Genomic DNA, 19,650 nt, shown 5'->3' on the forward strand with positions numbered 1-19,650 from the left:
AGGAAGAGAGGGTGAGATAGGATGATAAGGTGTATCTTTGTTTTGTAATCGTGATAGTCACACTATGTCCTCTGTCATCATCTTTGTTAGAAAAAATAAATAAGAAGGAACCACAGATCTGCCGCAGTGCAGGTGACTGATTGAAAAGAGTTTTAGAAGCAGGAAGTTCGATCATACATGACTTTTAACAACCTCTGTTGGCAACTTGTAGGAACTGCACCACAGATCAAATTTGTATGATGCGGTGTATCGAAATTAATTAATTATAACAATCATTCAGCAAACATACCCACCACAAGGTTTTAGCTGGAGGTGTGGTAGTTGAATGCTGGAACTTAAAACTACAGGGTGGTCAGTTTTTATCAGCAGGTAATAAAATGTGTAAACACGCATATAGCCTAGAAGACATCTACAATAACGCAGTGTCTGTCATGTCGTACCATTTCATTTTATGAAAATACATTGTTGAACAGATGCTAATGGCAGTTAAGCTGGACTCCGGGGTCCTTTTGATTTTTCTTTTCCTGGAGGCATAAATACCTAAAAGCCAGAGTTCATCTGCAATGGTGGGGACCAAACATTAAAATACAAAAGGGAAAAGAAGAAGGGGTAACCTATAGAAATAATATGATAGTGGAACAGACATTTTCATTCAAATCAACATAGCGGGATGGTGAGCGGAAGCCATTATTTATGTTTAGCGTTGCCATCGCAAAGAGCTGCGACCGCTAACTCATTCTGTTTTTTATGGTCAACACACAGTGCTGAGCGCCATTTTCTTTTGAACTAGTCAAATGACCATTATACTCTTATTTAATTTCATGTAGTAACTATACTTAGTTATCCAAGTAACACTGACTGAAAGGCAACATGCAGTAGGAAACACACTAACACACTTGGGCTGTTTTATAAAAGGCAGTAAGCCGTTAGAGTGAGTCAATCAAGAATTAAGAAAATGCTTGCTGAGTTTTGATAACCTTTTGATAATTAAATATGAAACAATAGGCTGCAAATACAACATTGTGTGTTTGTGTGGGCGTCCATGAGATAAATAGTTCTGTTCATTGGAAGTGTAAAATATACCCTGTTTCCTGGACCTTTAAAGTTCCTAGTAATACATTATCTGGATTAGCCGAATACAGTACATGCTAGAATAGTGATGTTACTCATCATTCTTATGGTAATCGCAATCATGATTTCAGCTGGAGGGAGAAGACTATTGTTTTGTCACTTCAGCTTCCTCTTCTGGCTCTTTTAACTCGGATCATTCGGTGCCTTGAATTCAAGCAGCAAATCTGACGCGTCAAAAGACTATCAAAATTATCATAGGTTCTTATTACATGATTGTTTTGTTTTTTAATGGCGGTTATATTTTAGTCAACTGTTGAATGGGTAGTTAACAATTTCACTGAGAATCCAGGTTTGTTATTCCTAAACATTTCTTCTAGTGCATGTTTGTTTTGAGATTTTTATTTTTCATAAGGTGTTCCAAGAAGATAAAGGAAGTACACGCAGCTGTGTGCAGGAGGTGAAGCTGTTTAAATGCAACAGTTGCAGAAGGCCACTGTTTTGTATAAAATGTCATGTCTTTTTATGATTTTGTACGTTCGGTTGTCTTATTTATTCTCACGGTTTCTTTTTGAATGTTACCGATGACATGATTTAGTTGGGGACTAGAGGGTTTACGGACATCTTCGGGTGAATTTTTTTTTTCTTTTTAATAATATGATCTTTAACAGTATAGAAATATATTCAGTTTTCCTAAATATGCTCATTTTTAGTTTATATAGATGCTGTTTCCCTAAGACCGGAGTTTGTCCCTCCAATGAAAATGTTATGCTATTAGGTCACTTTTATAAACTTATTTGCATGTCCTTTGTTTGGTTTGCTGGATCCACACCATTCCATTAATTTTCTAATTTGTACACTGTGTTGAATTGTTTCTGCTGTACAGTAGAGTGTTTTCACATAGCATTCAATGTGTAAAAGTCTACTTAGCAGTGCTCTTTCATTATTTTGTTCAAAAAAGAAACATCTGCCAGGCAGATGTGAATAGTAAAAATATTTTTATCTGATGCTGGAGGTTTATTTTAATGTCTTCTGCTGTCTATAGCCTCAGTGTCTGTATACTTAAAACAATGTGACATATGCATTGTAGCGCCTCAAATCACCCTGTACAGGCTTTAAGAAACGCTGTGTTTTGACTTTATTAAACTGTATTTCACATGAACAACATACATTTTCAACAATGTGACAGGAGGTGATTCTTTTTATTTATTTTTTATTTAATGTAAATGAATGTCACCATTCTCAACGAAATAAATATTTTTTCCTTTGGTTTGACATACAGGTTTGAAAATGTCGTTTGTAGGCAGACGTTACAACCAAGACGAGCCCACATGTTGATGGTATAACAAAACTGGTTTTACAGCCAACAGCATAACAACACATACAGCATGTGCGCTTCTTCATCTCACGTTAATCTCCGTGGTTGTGATGCCAGTACTCCATTAGAGATATGGCCAAAAGCAGTCTTTATAATAACAATGGTTTGGGTTTTTTTTTAAGATTATTTTTTTGCGCATTTTAGCCCTTTGACAGGACATCCGAAGAAATGAAAGGGGAGAGGGGGAACAACATGCAGCAAAGGGCTGCAGGTCCAAGTCGAACCCGGGCCCACCGCATCAAAGAGTAAACCTCTATATATGGGCCCCCGCTTTACCAACTGAGCTATCCTGGCCCCCAACTTTTTAAAATGAAAACATATCTGCATAAAAAGTCAGGATGTTTTTAAGAATGAACAAAACAGCAGATGTAGGTTAAATCCTTAGACATACATGTGATTAATCATGTAATAAGAGAAGAGCTCTTGGAAGTTATTCCGGCACCTTGCTGTGAGTCTCTTTAATTAGCAATAAGTGTAAATAAAAGGTTTGGATCTGTAGATGTGAACCCAATCTAATGTTTGTTAGTGAAGTCGGGTTACCAAGTCACTACTATATACCTCCACTGTGTTGAGTTCTGTTGCATCTCGTCACTTCTGGCACAATGTATTACATCTTTGCTCTTTATTTTCATTCTACTTATTCCCTCATCTTGTCCTGTTGATAAACAGGGACACACACGCACACACTAGTTCCTTTCAAATATGTGAGTGACACATTATAGGAATATTTATAGTCGTGTTTACCCAGGATCCTTTTAGGTCTTTATTACCCCATTTTAGACCAAGCACTATATAAATTGCATATTTAAACAATCAATGAACCTGAGAAGAAAATGCAGGAGAAAGGTCCATATGTATAAGAACAGTACTTGGATTTAGTCGAGACATTAATGCTCCTCATAGCCAAAGTTTAGCCTCAAATTGGACGGAACTGATCAGTTCATCTCCACATCTCTGCTGGCTGTACTTCTGACCAGTTCCCTCTCTGCCTCCTGCTGGTTACCTTCCCAGTCTCACTGAATAGTGTAATAACCACAGAAATAAAGTAATAACGTACAGTGATGTACTCAGCAGTGGGTGTGTACTACAGGAAGGTGCTGAGGGTGTTGTCCACAGTGGCCAGATGCAGGTACTCGGGATGGTCACTCTCAGACTCCACCCCTGATTCCCCGTCCTTGTCGTCGTCGTCGTCCTTGCTCTGACTCGAGAGAGTCTTCTTCCTCCGGATGGAGCCTCGAGATCGCCGCTCCAGACACGCCAGGATCCTGTGGGCGAGGTCCTGCTGAAGCCGCTGGAAGTTCTCCCTGAAAACGCAGGAACCAGTCCATGAACAGAGAAACCGGTTTAAACAAGTCTAAGTGGCCTGTCTCGCTATCGGAAATGTGCAGGAGAATACCAAATACATGTTTGAGTCAACTCTTCAGTTTAGTATCTACAAAACTAAATCAAATAAGCTAACGTGTTAATTAGTGAGCTTTAGAGGCGCTGGTAGGCAGATTTTATTTCCTTCGGACACAGCCAGACTAGCTGCTTCCACGTGCTTCTAGTCTTTATGCTAAGCTAACCGGCTGCTGCTTGTAGTTTCATGTATTTGCATTAGCATCTTTCCCAAAATTTTCAGACTATGTTTGCAAAATGATCATGCCTCATAGAGATTTAAAGAAACACCAGCCATTCTTGAGAGTGGGTATTTCAATTTTAGATAAAGAAAAGAAAATTCACAAAAGGTTTGTAGTCAAAGTAGTAAAGACATCAGTTGGAGGGTTTGCTTACGTTGTGGGTGGAGCTGGGAGGTTGTAGTCTTTGCCCGTCTCACCTGTCAGCCAGTAGGTTGTCTCCGTGCCTTTGCCCTTGGAAAACCAAAACATTTACATACTGTAGATTCTGCATCTATGTGTGGCAGTAAAGTCTGCAGACCACCACACTTTGTTTGGCGCTTTCAGCAGAACTGAATGTTTCTGGTTCTTTATTACAAAATGGTTAAATTGTCTGACATGTTTAGTAAATTTATTGAAGAGACCCATCTTTACCTTAAGATATGTTTCTCCTCTGATCTCATACTCAAACTTGTAGTCTGTCCTCTTCAGGATATTTATAGTAGGCTGACTGACGTGGATGCGCAGGGCTGGAGGAAATAAAAAGATAAAACAGGCATCTGTTTTTTACTGAAGCTTAGCTGTGGTGATATGATTGTCAGGTTGATTGGTAGCTCCTGTGATTGCACAAAGGTAATAATCAGCACATAACTGCTGGTGGAAGCTGGGGGTGTGGGCTTGACCAACTGCCACTTTGCTCATTTGAAAGCCACGATGTCTCTCTCTCATGGGTGGGCCAAATACTCTGGGCGGGCAAAGCAGAGAAAGGGGAGGTAACATTGCCCCTTATGACCTCATAAGGGGAAGGGTTTCAGATTGGCCCATCTGAGCTTTAATTTTCTCCAAGGCAGAGCAGAATACCCAGGGCTCGCTTTACACCTATCACCATTTCTATCCACTGAGGGAGCATAGGCAGGTTGGTTGAACTCATATTAATGTTAAAACAAATTCATAAAGTGAAGTTTTCATTCCATGGGACCTTTGAATGTCTCTTGGTATGCATGTTGTTATTCCTCTACTCACGGTGTCCTGTAGACTCCATACGAGACGCCGTGTTGACCGTGTCTCCAAATAAACAATATCTGGGCATCTTTAGCCCAACGACACCTGCTGCACAGGGACCTGGACACCCAAATAGTCTGTTAGTTTTCCATCATTGCAACCGTTTACAAGATACATGAAGATGAATCAGCTGATCAAAGGTTTTACAAAGGATCGGGGAAATAAAGCACTTGGCTATGAAGAACCTTTAAAGAAGTCAAAGGTTTGGGGCTTCACACTGCATTTAAAGCTTTTGTTGTCTTAGCTCTTGAGCGTTCGGTTCCATTTACCAATGTGTCATTTTGTTATTGGAAGATTGAGAAATAAGCTGTTAAGCACAGCCCAGAGTTCAGTGTCATCTACCAGAGTGAATGCCGATGCGTATCCACACAGGGATGCCAGGCAGGTGTCGGAGCTGAAAGGTTCCCATGAACGCCAAGATGTCCAGCGCCATGCGGCAGATATCCACCGCATGCCTGTTCCCATTTTGCTTTGGAAGCCCAGAGGCCACCATGTAGGCGTCCCCAATCGTCTCCACCTGAGGGGTAGATGGAAGAAATGGTGATGTCTGTGGTCTGTCGGTCAGTCAAGCCTGTCTATCTGTTGAATTTCACCCCTGTGTATACCTTGTATACGTCGTGGTGGTCGACGATGCTGTCAAAGCCCTTGTAGATGTCGTTGAGCATGTCCACAACTTCCATCGGTGTGCTGTACTGGCAGAGAGTGGTGAAACCGACGATGTCGCTGAAGTATATCGTCACTTCCTCGTGCAGCTCTGGCTCCACCACACCAGTCTCCTTCAGGCTTTTCACCACTGGGCTGCACAGAAAGATACAAAAACAGATGAAAAAGGAGGATCCACCTTTTCATTAGTTTAAATCAGCTAAACTTGTGGCTTTTTTAAATCAGATTTACCCCCTCAAGGTGTTGCCAGATCAAGATTTTTTTGCCCATGTAGGCTACTTTTCAGGTAAACATGTATTTACTATTATACTATCTGTGTTCTTAGGCCAGTTTCTAAAAAGGCGGTGTGCTCCTTTAAGTGTAAACAGACCGAGGAAGCAGCATGAAGTTGAGGCAGTCTGCCCTGTCCCTCTCAGCTTTGTAGAGGGCCGTTCTCTCCTCCACCAGGTGCTCCAGGTTTCTGGAATACATCTGCAGTCGCCTGATCATGTTATCCATGTAGCTCTCATTGTCCTGGTTATGGATTTTACTAATGGACAATGGAAGGGGAAGAGAAGGAAAAGAAGGTAAGAAAACACAAACCAACTACAAATATTGAATTGCTATATTAAAGCTTCTATAGGCTAAAAAAACAACAACAACCCATCTAAGTAAACACAGCGATTACCTACCTGATGATTTTCCCCAGACAGTTTTCCACCTTCTTAAAGTCAGGTCTTTTTTCTGGATCCTCATCCCAGCAGCTTTTTATCAACATGCACACCTGCAAGACAGAGGACACAAAGCTTTAATGGAAATGGATATTGATTTATTTGAAACAGGGATAATGCACAAGTAAACATTAAACTTGTAATATAAGAGAATGTGTCTTGGGCCAGGTAATAGCAACAATTGCTAATTTCCACCTGTAGTCCCTGGGCAGGTATGACAACTATAAAAATAACTAATTTAAAAAGAAATTTAACAGGACTACATATGACGTGGTGTCTATAGTAAATAAAATCAAGCAGTTTATCAAAGAAAGACCCAGCCGACACACAATATACACCTAATCGGAGATAAAGGCATGCACCTGGCATTAACTCACCTCCCGTTCTTTCTCTGAAGCTGTCTCAAAGTTAAGATCAGGTCTGAAGTAGGACATGATGACCCTGGCAAGCTTTTCTGTTAGGATACAGAGATATTCTCAATATCAGTGAGTGTGTATTACAGCAAACCACAAACACACCCCACTGCCTTCCAGTGAGATTTCCATATAGTCCCTTACTTAGGAATACTAATCAAGTTCTTCACTTGATTTTTCCAGGGCTCAGTGTGAGAGTGTGGGGGTCTTCATTTTGAACGGTGGTTTTGTAAGAGGTCACACCTGCTCTGTCGGAGCAGCTCTTGGTGTAGAAGGTGCTCTTTCTGAGAACAATCTCCTGAGCGATGATGGCGAAGCTGTAGACGTCTCCTTTCTGAGAGGTGCCCTGTCTCCTCAGATGCTCCGGAGCAGTCCATAAGTCTAAAAGGAGACAAGAGGTTTTCAAAGTCCCTTTATAGACCACTTTTAAAGAAGAAACACAATCATAAAAATTAAAAACAAGAAAATCCTAAATAAAATTTAAAACAGTAGTTTCTCAATCAAAGAAAGGAGAACGTAAGAAAGTGAAGAACTAAACAAACTTGGTGAGGGAGGACTTAGCGCGGCTGTTTTACCTCTGCCGGGCCTAAGAAAGCTGTTGCAGCCAAAGTCTGTGATCTTCACCACCATGCGATTGTCCACCACACAGTTGGTGGACTTGAGGCGACCATGCACCTGGATGTGACTGGCATGGAGATAGGACATGCCCTGTACAGAGAATTAAAACATCACAGGGTTAGGATAAAAGTCATCTTAGATCTTTACTGGCCTCTACTGGCTGTCAGGGAGAACTGCAGCATCAATTGCTTCATTCAGCTTGGTTAGAACCTTATAAGTACCCTGGAAATCCAGAGTTCTCACACGAGCACAATTTGAATTTGCTCAGTGAGTTACTCTGGCATTGAGTAATGCTGCTGATTAACTGTACCCATGTAGCCGAGTTGCACCAATCACATCAGAGTATCTGATATAGGGGGGCCTGAGGCGAGCAACAGATGATGACAATTTAATCTACCAGTTAGCTCCACTGGTAGCTAAGCATATGGAGCTCAAAAAAGGTAACAAAAGTCAAATATATACACACACACACACACACACACACACCTCAAAGGCCCCCCGTTACCTGTGCTGTCCTCCTGTCAAACAATCGAGGGAATTTCTCAAATGTAATTTACTAACTTATCCAACTACATACAATAGGAAATATGAGCAGTGAGCACTATATTCAAATGTTTTAATTCAAAATGTTGAATTCAATACACATCAGTACATCAGCCCAGCAGACAAGCCAAAAACTTAACAAAAACAAAGCCTTGTCATTAAGCAAAGGGTAACTAACATTTACTGTCCCCCAGCCAAAATGTTTAGACATGATCAAGTTAATTTCTCAAATGTAATTTACTAACTTATCCAACTAGATACATGTAGGCATATGATCAAAAAGCCAAAATCTTGGATTCATTTCTTGTAGCCGTAAAAAAAAAAACACATGCGCGTACTTGTGGACCCACTCAACTCTGACAGATTGGGGAGCGGGAGTGATAGTGGTTATGTAATTTTGATTCATTATTATTGAGAATTTAGTGTTCTTAAATGAGTAATTTATGATCTTTCAACAATTTCAAGTGAATAATAACAATTTACGAAAAATATCTTTAAAGTTTGTGTCATGTGGTGCACCCCCCCCCCCCCACACACACACACACACACACACACACTGGTTGTGAATGGGAGGGGCTGCTGGGCACTGGCCCACTTTCCCTTAAGGATAATCTGGACATGACTGTACCTGTATTCACCCTCTATGTCTGAAACACTCCATTTTAGTGCCCTGTCCGTATAAGCCTCCCTCTGAAAACTACAGTCTTTTCTGATTGGTCAGTGTTTCCGGGTCTTCCACATCCGTGCTCTTGGCTTCTCTGCATCGTCAGTGTAGTTGTGACATCCCAACCCTACAGAAGTCCTGACGGTGCATTTAAAGGAACCATTTATGAATACTAGCTTCGAGCATTTCTCTGTAGATTGAGCGTCATGATACTTCCACAGTACTAATATAGCACCAAAACCTTCTTTATAATAAAGACATGGACATATCACTTCTTACAATATAGGTCCTTTAATACTAAAAAGTAATCTGAGTACCAGTTTAGAGGAACATAATTCAAATGTCTTGTCTTGCATATTGTGAGTCTGAGTACATTGTGATGTCAAAACAGGTTTCAGTAGGTTTGTGTCAAGGTGACCATACGGTGCTTACTCTTCATTCATTCATAAAGCTCCATTAAATATCATGTGCCATATGTCAAATATAATATAGAACTTCAGAGTTACGCGACTCATCATCAGAAGAGCCCAGAGTTTCGGTCTCACCTTGGCGATGTCGTACATAACGGAGATCTTGAACTCCCAGTCTGTGAAGGTCTCCTCTGGGTAGGAAACCTTATCGCTCAGCACAGACTGGAAAAAGAAAGGGACATGAAATCTGGTAGAATTATTGTATTATGAACGCATAGTTGATCTCTTCTTGCTAGTTCTGCACTGAGTTACTGATATTATTGACTTCTTATGTGCCAGCTGAACATCCATTCAAAACTGAATGGGACGTGAGCATTCCATACGTACCCTGAGCGACCCCCTCTCTCCATACTCAAACACGCCAAACACGCCCTCATCAAACTTCACTGTGCCATAGAACTTTGTGAGGTTGTAGTAGTCGATTTGCAAGAGCTGCAGAGAAAAGAAGAAACAGTGTCAGTCTGTCAATGGCACAGCGGCTAGCTTGGAAAAACATTAACGCAAAAGGACAGGTCCACACAGGTCTGGAAGCGTCGAGCCATCTTACGTCATTGAGTTCTATCATCTGGGTCTCGTTAAAGTTGCCATCTGAGTGCTCCAGCTCCTTAAGAATCACAATCTAAAAAGAATTGCAACAGCATCAGTCACACTAGAAATAAAATCTACATGTTCAGGAAACATGTTGATTGATTTTAAAAAGTACTGTTGTGTCGAGCTACCTTCTTATCGTAGAGCGCACGGCGGATCTGGATTTTCACATTTTTGCTCTCGTCTTCAATCTGATGGGGACCGGCGGAGGACATTTTAACAGGACATTTTTTATGTGTGCTCTAGTGCAGTGATCTTCAACAGGGGGTCCGGGGCCCCTAGGGGGTCCTCAGATTTACTGAAGGGGGGCCTCCAAATTATTGTAAAGAAAAAAAGTTTTCACAAATTGAAATGTCTTAACATGAATCCAACATACTATTAACAAATATAAATGAGCCTATAGGTAAAGAAATCTCTAAAGTAGCCATCCACAGATGCAGGTAATCCTGAGGATTTACTGAGTCACATGTATTTAACATTAAAATATGATTCATTAAATCATTCAGACAGTTATTGTTTTAATATCTTAGTAATCTACATACTAAAACTTTAGGCCACCCACATGATATTGTCGGCCCAGCTTAATAGGCACTACTACAGTATGTAGTAGGGGGTCCCTGTTCCTTCTCCATCTCTCTCAGTGAAGGGATCCTTGGCTTAAAAAAACAGCTAAAGACCCCTGCTCTAGTGCATTTATGTTTAGAGACAAGGTGAATTAAAACACTTTATACGGAACAAAGGGTTGGAAAGCTGGTGAGAGCTGTGGAAACTTTTCACTTGATCATAGATTTCTAAATCCAGGATTAGCTTCACTGTCCTACAGAAGAACTGAGAGGCAAGTGAGGAAAAAAAGATATTTCTAAGTCTGATGTAAATAGTTTTCTAACCTGTTTGTGACTCACAAACAGTAGTAAAAATGTTTTGCCAGGATCATTTTTGTGTGTGTTTGTTGTTTAATAGTCATTTCGACCACAGGGCTGAAGTGCACCACTACCCCGTGTTCTAAATAGGACTAAACAACAGTCGCTGATTTTAAATGCAGTTCTAGCCAAAAGAAAACTTAACAGTAATCTTAAATATACAACATGTGCATGAAGAAATGAAAACTCACCTGAAAGGAAAGATAAAGATTAATGCTTTTAATCCTATTTAGAACATGGAGTAGTGGTGCACTTCAGCCTCTTGTGGCTAAAATGAGTATTAAAAAACTAACCTTATTTTCCAAGAAAAAAGTAACCTAGAAATGATCCTGTCAAAACAAAATGTTCTCACCTGGCAAAACCTTTTCCAGCCATTTCAAAGTAAAAATAAATTTATCTGGAAAGAGTGTCCTGGCAAAACCTTTTTTCCAAATTTTTACAAACCCCTCAATGATTTAGCAAATCCTTTTCAACCTATATTCAGTTGAATACACTACAATGACAATATAAAATGTATATTTTTTTGCAAATATCCACTCATTTTAGATTTGATGGCCAAAAACCAACATTGAATGCCCGTTACCTTTGATCCCTCACACGGCACAGCGTTAAAAACCAAAATCATGTAAAAGGATATCACCACATGGGCTCAGGAACACTTCGGAAAACCATTGTCAGTTAATACAGATCACCGCTACAACTGAAAGTTAAAACTCTCCGGTGCAAAGAGAAAGCCATGTATCAGGAACACCGAAGGCTTCTCTGGGCCCGAGCTCACCTGAGATGGATTGGCGCAAAGTGCAAAAGTGTGCTGTGGTCCGACGAGTCCACATTCAAAATAGTTTTTGGAAATCATGGACGTCATGTCTTCCAGGTCAAAGAGGAAAAAGACCATCCAGATTGTCATGAGCGCAAAGGTCAAAAGTAAACATCTGTTGATGTATGGGTGTGTGTTAGTGCGTGGGTAACTTTCACATCTGTGAAGGCACCATTAATGCTGAAAGGTGCATACAGGTTAAATGCGTGTAGATGTTAATGGCATGGATGTTGATGGCACCTTGTACGGCAGACACGGCCACAGTGTATGATAGTGTGTGAATGGTTCATGTACTATGTTAAAGTGCTTTGAGTAGTTGTTAAAACTAGAAAAGCGCTATATAAATACCGCCCATTTACAATGTACAACAATTTGGGGTTGTAAGTCCTAAACACACGGAAGGAAACAATTTAGATCAGACTTAAAAAATGGAACACCTATTTGGGTCAACAAGTAAGACAGTGCTAAAGAAGAGCATCCATGCTGACAGAGAGGTTTACACTTTATTTACCTTAAGAGAGATGACATTGAGTTGGTTGTTCTCCAGCGGTGTGATAAGATCAGAGGCGATATGGGACCAGCGCTTCCTGACCCTGCGCTCTCTCCTGGTCCGTCTAAACAGGAGAAAATACCAGCATGAAATACAAAATGCAACATGCTATAAGTACAGAGATCCTCATCCATGGGCACCCGAGACGTGCACTTTCAATATCTACACACCCTTATTTAGTGTACATTTTTGTACATTTTACACAAAAACTGGCTCTGAAATCAAGACAAAGAAATCCTTGGACTTAAAATTCTTCAAGTCAGTCAGAAAATAGAGATCAAGAAAACTGCTACATTATTTCTGTTATGATTTTGAACAACCCCAATACTCAGAATTGATACACATAAAAGTGTTTAAAAGTCAGGTTTCACATTATGTTCTATTAAATTAAAAAAAGCATACATAAATATGTATGTAAATACTGAGCCTGCGTAGTGACAGTTTTTACCCATTACTTGTTTTGCGGTTCAATATTGATAAATGCACTAAAGTTGATTACTCACTCACTCACTCACCGGTAGAAAATGAAGGCCATGGTGGCCACTACAACCACTGTCACAGCCAACACACTGACAATGATGTCATTAGATGGTGTGCCTGAAAGAGAGAGACCACAAAAAAGAAGAAAAAAAACTTTTACAATTTCAAGGTCAGGGATTTTTTCCTAGTAAACCCGGACTCATCCAGAGCATTGTACATGTACTGTAGGTCTCAAAGGAAATGCAAGAAAGGTCTACATGTGCCACAAAATATGTAAAATAGTGTGACTCGAAGGTGCTTATTTACTCAAGCTTAAGGCCACTGTAGAATCGTTACATGATTCAGTTTCTTACCATACACTGGTCAAAGTCTGAGAAAAGTCTGCTTTGCAAATGTTTTACAAGTAAGAATATGGATTCAACACATTTGTTAAACCTCAAGGATTCACACAGTGGGTTTAAAAGAACACTCCACAGTGACCTCTAACATGGGTTCAACCACTGTTTGAAATGGTTTTAGTTTCTATCGTGTGGTAAAAAAAAGCATCTTTAACAGTATTTAGAACTTGAAACAGACAAAACTTCAAACTCCACATAAGTTGTAGACAGTAAAACCGTTAGTAAAAATATGTTTTTATCCTTAAATAGTAACCCATCTAGAGTTCATTCACACAACACCCCACTGCAGACTGATAGCTCATCTAATTGACAGCAATAGACAGCAGATGGTCACTTAACACTCTACCAGGTGCGCTATGTGTCGGTTTATGGGTGTGAAAGTGCGTAGAAAGGTTTATGACTAAAGGTTGTGACAACCATCGGACACAACCATTAGTCGTATGCGTATGTGAGTGACTGAGTGTGTGTGTGTGTGTGTGTGTTTTTTACCTGGCTCTAGGTCTGGCGTGAAATCAGGAAGTGTTTTTCCCCAGATAAATGAAGGGTGTGTCTCAACCACTTCGGTTCGGTTGTTCTCAGTGTTGAATGTGAATAAAATGTTGTACTGAGAAACACATGAGAAGAAAAGTACACATTTCAGATTATCACACTATATAACAGCAAGATTACATGGGGTTGTATTTATAAAGACCTTTGAGACATTGCTAACACAAAGAAGATGAGAGCTGTGTTTGTTCTATTCCCTGCTAAATTGCATAATAATTAACACAGGAGAACAATGTACCTCGTCGTTGGTAGTGGTGTAAATGATTGAGAGATTCACGTCTCTGTCTCCATGTTTGTCCAGCTTGTAGTTCCCAGCAATTCCTGAGCACAATCGTAGAAACATCTTTATTCAAAAAAATATGGCAAACACACTGTTCACCACAACATTGCCACAAATCAGCTTCTGGTGTTTAACTGTTTACTAGTTACTGTTGGGACTAGTGTAAAAGTAGTGTACTGTGTAGTGTTAACTCATTTCCATTTGTATCTCTTTTTTTTCCCCTGAAAAAACACAGAGCCTAACAGAAGAAACTCTTCTCTCAATCACACGCAAGCTACTTACAGCTGCGGGCTGCAGGCTTTAACACTTCATATTTATCGCTTAATTTTGTTGTGAAAATAAAATCAGTGAAGAAGTTGACAGCTTCCATCTTTTGGGCGTCACACAAATCAGTAAGCAATGTGGGGCTGAAGGCTGCTGTCTGTTGAGGTCATATAGTCAGTCATCACTGTTGTTTTCTCCCCCGCATACTTCTGTTTCACTCTTCAAAATCAAAATGTATCATCTCAGAAATTGATCTTAATTGTTTTTATTCTGCATTACGGCATGAATGTGCATTAGAGTTCCATTCTTTCTCTTTCTTACCATTAAAAGAGATGTTTCTGAAGTAATTCACATTCACAAACTCCATCTGCTGAATCTCAGACGGATTGTTTTTAGCAATATATCTCATCACCTGGCCAACTAGCAGCACAGAATCATGGTACGCCGCCATGTAATCATTCATCTGAGAGATAGAGAGATAGAGAGATAGATAGATAGATAGATAGATAGATAGATAGATAGATAGATAGATAGATAGATAGATAGATAGATAGATAGATAGATAGATAGATAGATAGATAGAGAAAATTTGACATAACTTTGTGCAGTTCCTATAAGAACTGTAGATTGTTAACTTATTACTGTAACTCAGCAAAAAGGCAATGAAATTGTATTGGCCATAATGTCAAACTATTCCTTAAAACAGCAGTCCGAGGAAGAAGGAAGTAATTTGGAACTGTGTCCTCACTGTGTTGTTGTCTTTCAGGTCTGTGTTGATGGTGTAGCTTCTGGTGTTGGGCATAGTCAGCACCAACACGTTCCTCATGGATGGCAGTGACGATGTGTTGGTGTAGTATTGATCGCTGTGGAGAAGAGGCAGTAGACGTGTTCTTATAAGTGCTGTATGAAGCTGTCAGAATCAGGAAAATCTTTTAAATCAATAATTTTATTTTGTACAATTTTTTTTGCATCAGAATTTCTAGAGATTAAGAAAACATACTTGAGGATATGCAACACTATGAAATCTCAATGAAAAATGGCAAAATGTTAGCATGAACTTGGAGGGAAAAGTTACTAATGTGTTGCTGTGTATTGTGTACCACTGGTTCCCAACCCGTATTGTCAGACATACCCCCAAAGCTTTCAGATAAACTCTAGAACTCCTTCATCAACACCTAGCATGGTACACATGTGTTTGAATTGGTTTTATCTGGATATTATTGAACTTTTACTGACAAAAGAGTGGATATAATTTAAAAACCTTTTAGCTACTATTGCAACCATTTACTTTAGCTAACTACCTCTGCTCGCTTGCCATCTATTTTCATACACTTAGGTCTGTTCCAATAGGTGGGCATATTTTTGTGATCAAATTTTATTTTATTACTTGAAGTACATTTCTTTCCAGGTATTCCCTGGCCGCTGTCGACTGCAGAAGTACCCCTGAGATACAAGCATAGACTGTAAAGGATAAAAGCTGGGAATCACTGCTCTGAACTATGTGTCAAAGTGTTAACATGTCTCCAGGACACATACTGTACATGCAGAAAATACAAAGATGAGAACATTTGAAAAAAAAGACATTAAATGAACAAAGAGCACTGACTTGTAAAGATCAATAAGGATGAAGATAATATCATTGCTGTTTGCCTCTATGGAGACACTTTTCACCTCCTCTACATCCATTGGTGATCCACACATAATGAACACTGCAAAAAGAGAAGCTGTAAGTAACACCAGACATGTGGTGCAGTTTTAGCACATACCGTAGTACTGTAGCATTGGGAAGAGGCACACCCTCCATTCAACCCTCTGCAAATGTTAATAGTTCCATTAAACTAATTTGTCCTATGTCACTTTGTGGTCATGTTGTTCAAAATGGGAAACTTTTCATTTTCAAGCTCTGAAATTGCTTTTAAAACAGCGTCAGTCTGAATACACTGCTGGCCTTTATACAAGTAACTCTTTACTGTAATACTGCTTTCATGTCCACTTGATGTTGTAAACTGGGCATCAAAAATGTATGTGAGTTTACCCCGACAGTTAGTAAAAACCTGCAAAATCATACAAAAATGAATTGCACTTCATCCATGTGTAGTGCTATTTACAGTGAAAATACGTACAGTTGCTTGTCCTGTTTTTGGTTGATGAAAGCACTTTTTTCAGTTCTTTTGGTGTTCGTAGCACCGTTCTCTGAATATGATGGGCAAACATGCTCGAGTCTGCATCCAGTGCATTTATGTACCTGTAAAAAAACACAAAAATAATTAAAATATTTAAAATATTTATCTAGCCACTGAAGAAAAAGACGCACACAAAAGAAAAGTTTTCAGACTCATTTAAATTATGACTTTTCTTAACAAAAGACTTCACAGTTCAAATAATATTTTATTTTTAAATCTATAATGGTTCATTGATTACGTTCTAATCTGCCAAATCTACAACTCTTAGAATCTGCAAATATGTTAAATACATGTCTAATATCTTTGTAATATGTATCTTGTGTTATTCTTTCACGTTTAAGTAAGACTAAATATAAAAATAGGCTACATCAAATTAGTCCCAGGGACATACATATGGGCGTCCTGGCACATTATCCATCTTGTAAGAGGTCTTGGGCTGGAAGCACTTTGAGATCTCTGTCCTTGGTTACTCACCAAAAGCAATCCTCGGTGTTGATCTGTTTCTTGTAAACATAGGCAGACTCCCACTTAGATTTGATCTCGTTGATGTTGTTCCAGAAACTGATAAAAAAGTCAGAGATCTTGCGTGCTGGTGGCAGGAGGCGCTGCAGGTTTAGCGTGTCGTCGCAGGAGAGACCAAAGCTTCCTGCCGAGAGGATTGGCGTACTAAGCTTCAGACCTTGTTCCACACTGACAGACAGAGAAGTGGAAAGGGGAAGGGTAGGGGTAGAGTAGGGGTGGGGGGGGGGGATAGTGGAGGAGGGGGGGCATGACATAAACATTGATGGAAAAAATGGTAAGATGGATCGTAGAGACATGGAGCTATAGGCGCAGCTACACAACCTAACGTTAGGAAGCTAATTCAGGAGAAGATCCTGTCAATACCAGATCCGTAACAGAAACCTGACCCACTCAGGTCCCATCATCCCCTCACCAATGGACTACCCTTTCCTTATTATTCGAGTACATTTGAGTGCCTTAGTTCAACCGTCTCCACACATTTGAATATTGTACGTACTAAAAACGAGGACTCCAAAACAGATTTCAATGTGAGCAAGGTTTTTAAAGATGGTGTCACTGGAGATGTTGGGTCTGAGTGTGGTCTATACCTGCTCTATCTGTAAAGTGCCTCGAGATAAATTGTTATACTTTAAATACAAATTTAAACGAAATGACTACACAGATGTGGGTATGACCTTAGGGAAAAAACGCACTTACTCAACCACTTGGAAGGTAGCGTAGGTGCAGGTGGGCCCAAGGACTGCACATCCCAGAGTGCCTGAATCCTGAGAAAGAACACAAGTGAGTGTGAGTTCTATTTAACTAAGTTTAAGTTGATGGACTGGCGTTAAACTTTTGAAGCATTGCTTGTAAACGTGTGTTCAAAACTTATCTATATGAGTATAAGGTGCAATAAAGTGAGCAACAGACTTTAGACAAAAACATTAACACTGGAGCAAAATCAGAATGATGCAGCACTGCTCTGCTCCCTAGTGATATAGCGTTTTATTTTCAAGGTAGACACCACACGCTAAGGCTAAGCACATGGCAAGTCTATGTCTACATGTTATTAAAAAGTATATCATGAGTCTGAGGTGGATGTAAAAAACTGTACTTACCATTAGCTTCCTTAGCTCCTCTACTCCCTCACACGTGGTACTCTGGCAGCCTTTACGTCGATAAAAGGTTGTGTCGAACCCGCTGTAGTTAGCCGTGAGATTAAACCTAGCATCTTTTTCGTGGTTTGTAAAAAGAATGAAAAAGCACAAAACATTTTTTTAAAGGCTGTAAGTAAGTGTGTCTCTTTAACTCTCTATGGGGTGTACATGCGGTGTCCGCCATGCCAGCTGTCGATTGGGTGCCATTTGATGTCATTTTTTCATTGAATAGCATGTTTAAAACATACTGTGTATATATATATATATATATATATATATATATATATATATATATATATACACTACCGGTCAAAAGTTTGGGGTCACTCACAAATGTCCATTGGACTCCAGTATAGACAGAATCCCAGCTGAGATCAGTTGCCTTGTTTTTTTTAACCAGGGCAGCAGTTTTCAGATTACATTATGTGCTTACATAATTGCAAAAGGGTTGTTTAATGTTTTCTTAGTTAGTTTTTTAAAATGATATCAGATTAGTAAACAAAATGTGCCTTTGGAACATTGGATGAATGGTTGCTGATAATGGGAAATGTAGATATTGCATTAAAGATCAGCCACCCACCCAGATCAGCTGGTATCCTGTCTATAATGGAGTGGAATGGAAATTTGTAAGTGACCCCAAACTTTTGACCGGTAGTGTATGTTATTTTTATTAATTCTTGATATGGTTTAAAAGAATACCACTATTTCCCTTGTTGTCTCATCAAGCAACTGTTTATTTTAAAGAAATGGTTGGTTACATGTTCAAATGTTTTTCTAAAGTCATATTACTCTGGACTGAAATTAACAAGACTGACGTTTTGTCATGCACTTGGCAAATACATGAAAAATAGCCACAGGGTATCCATGCTTGCATGTGGACACTAAGCACACTAGTGATTTACCAAAAACGTCAAATAAACTAAAGAAGAACGAAATGATTTAGGTAACAGGACAGGACGTTGAGATTGACCTTCTCAGCCATAGTAACAAGTGCATTAAGTATACAGAAAAGAAAAGGAGAGAACATACTTTCTGTCTTCCCATGGCTTTCAGAACCAAATGATGCTACTAACTTCCTGTTTAAAAGGTCACTTTTGGAATGTTCCAAATATTTTATAGGGGGGTAATGTGTTAAGGTACAAGGGTCACGTTCTGAGAAAAGGGGGTGCTAAGTATAGAGGCTCTTTGGTCGAACCACGGGGTTGACCACAGTGTTGTGTGGGAGCTCTCTCTGCGTTTTTATTACCACGAGTTTACATACATGTCTGTGCTGATTGGGTATCACCTGCAGACGCAGCCAATAAACGAGAGAGACACACCCACCAAACGAGAGAAAACAAAACTCAAAGCCCGTCGCCAAAACGGTGCACACGGTTTGGAGATTAAACATCCCCCTGGACTGAGTTAAAACCTGGGTCTCACCTGAAGTGTGTATTTTAACTAACATTTCATTGACTTTTGTGTGTTTTTTGAATGAAAAACAATTATATCATTTAAAGCATAGATGACAAATGGAGTCGCACAACAATGCAAACAAATATTGTATTTGACAGCCAATTGACTGGAAGAGAGTTTTGTGGCCCTAGCAATCCTTTCTGTTTGTTTTCCATTTTCACAGCCATGGCTGTGTATTATTGCATACTTTTTCAGCATTAACAGATAATAGAGAGTTAGATGACCGTGTATGGAGGACCAGGTCTACCTTATTTAAGAATAAATACAGAAATAAATAAATGCTCAATAAATAAATAGGCATACAATTAATTGCCCCAAAAAATACAA

At 39.5% G+C, this 19,650-nt stretch overlaps 2 protein-coding genes across 8 annotated transcripts in view; one reads left to right on the top strand and one right to left on the bottom strand.

Moving 5' to 3' along the window:
• The window catches only part of kctd17 (potassium channel tetramerization domain containing 17), a 15,043-nt gene extending 14,969 nt beyond the window's left edge, over positions 1-74 (top strand). For all 7 annotated transcript variants that reach the window (XM_034859767.1, XM_034859766.1, XM_034859770.1 and 4 more), the window contains one exon: positions 1-74. This exon is cut by the window's left edge and continues 1,252 nt beyond it. The gene's annotated coding sequence lies outside the window, so the exon portion shown is untranslated.
• A 3,012-nt stretch (positions 75-3,086) lies between these two features.
• si:ch73-139e5.4 (heat-stable enterotoxin receptor) lies at positions 3,087-18,052 on the bottom strand. Its single transcript, XM_034860848.1, has 27 exons — positions 18,037-18,052; positions 17,830-17,942; positions 17,429-17,496; positions 16,685-16,900; positions 16,151-16,272; positions 15,634-15,736; positions 14,776-14,890; positions 14,349-14,490; positions 13,722-13,804; positions 13,427-13,541; positions 12,575-12,656; positions 12,021-12,123; positions 9,904-9,963; positions 9,732-9,803; positions 9,512-9,616; positions 9,260-9,346; positions 7,465-7,597; positions 7,133-7,270; positions 6,854-6,930; positions 6,438-6,529; positions 6,137-6,295; positions 5,709-5,901; positions 5,446-5,620; positions 5,065-5,163; positions 4,477-4,571; positions 4,220-4,296; positions 3,087-3,750 (listed from the first exon to the last, which is right to left on the bottom strand). Exons 1-27 carry the CDS (start codon positions 18,050-18,052, stop codon positions 3,531-3,533), a joined length of 3,060 nt encoding a protein of 1,019 aa, XP_034716739.1. The 3' UTR covers positions 3,087-3,530.
• Positions 18,053-19,650: the final 1,598 nt, after the last annotated feature.

This window comes from Etheostoma cragini, chromosome 21 (assembly GCF_013103735.1).
Source record: "Etheostoma cragini isolate CJK2018 chromosome 21, CSU_Ecrag_1.0, whole genome shotgun sequence".
Lineage (NCBI taxonomy): Eukaryota > Metazoa > Chordata > Actinopteri > Perciformes > Percidae > Etheostoma > Etheostoma cragini.

Bases quoted from the DNA above. Each gene is read 5' to 3' on its own strand.
- si:ch73-139e5.4 (XM_034860848.1), bottom strand. The intron at 16,901-17,428 runs GTAAGTGCGTTT...TCTGTCTGTCAG, and splicing joins GCTACCTTCCAAGTGGTTGA to TGTGGAACAAGGTCTGAAGC. The intron at 3,751-4,219 runs GTAAGCAAACCC...CTGCGTTTTCAG, and splicing joins CTCCCAGCTCCACCCACAAC to GGAGAACTTCCAGCGGCTTC.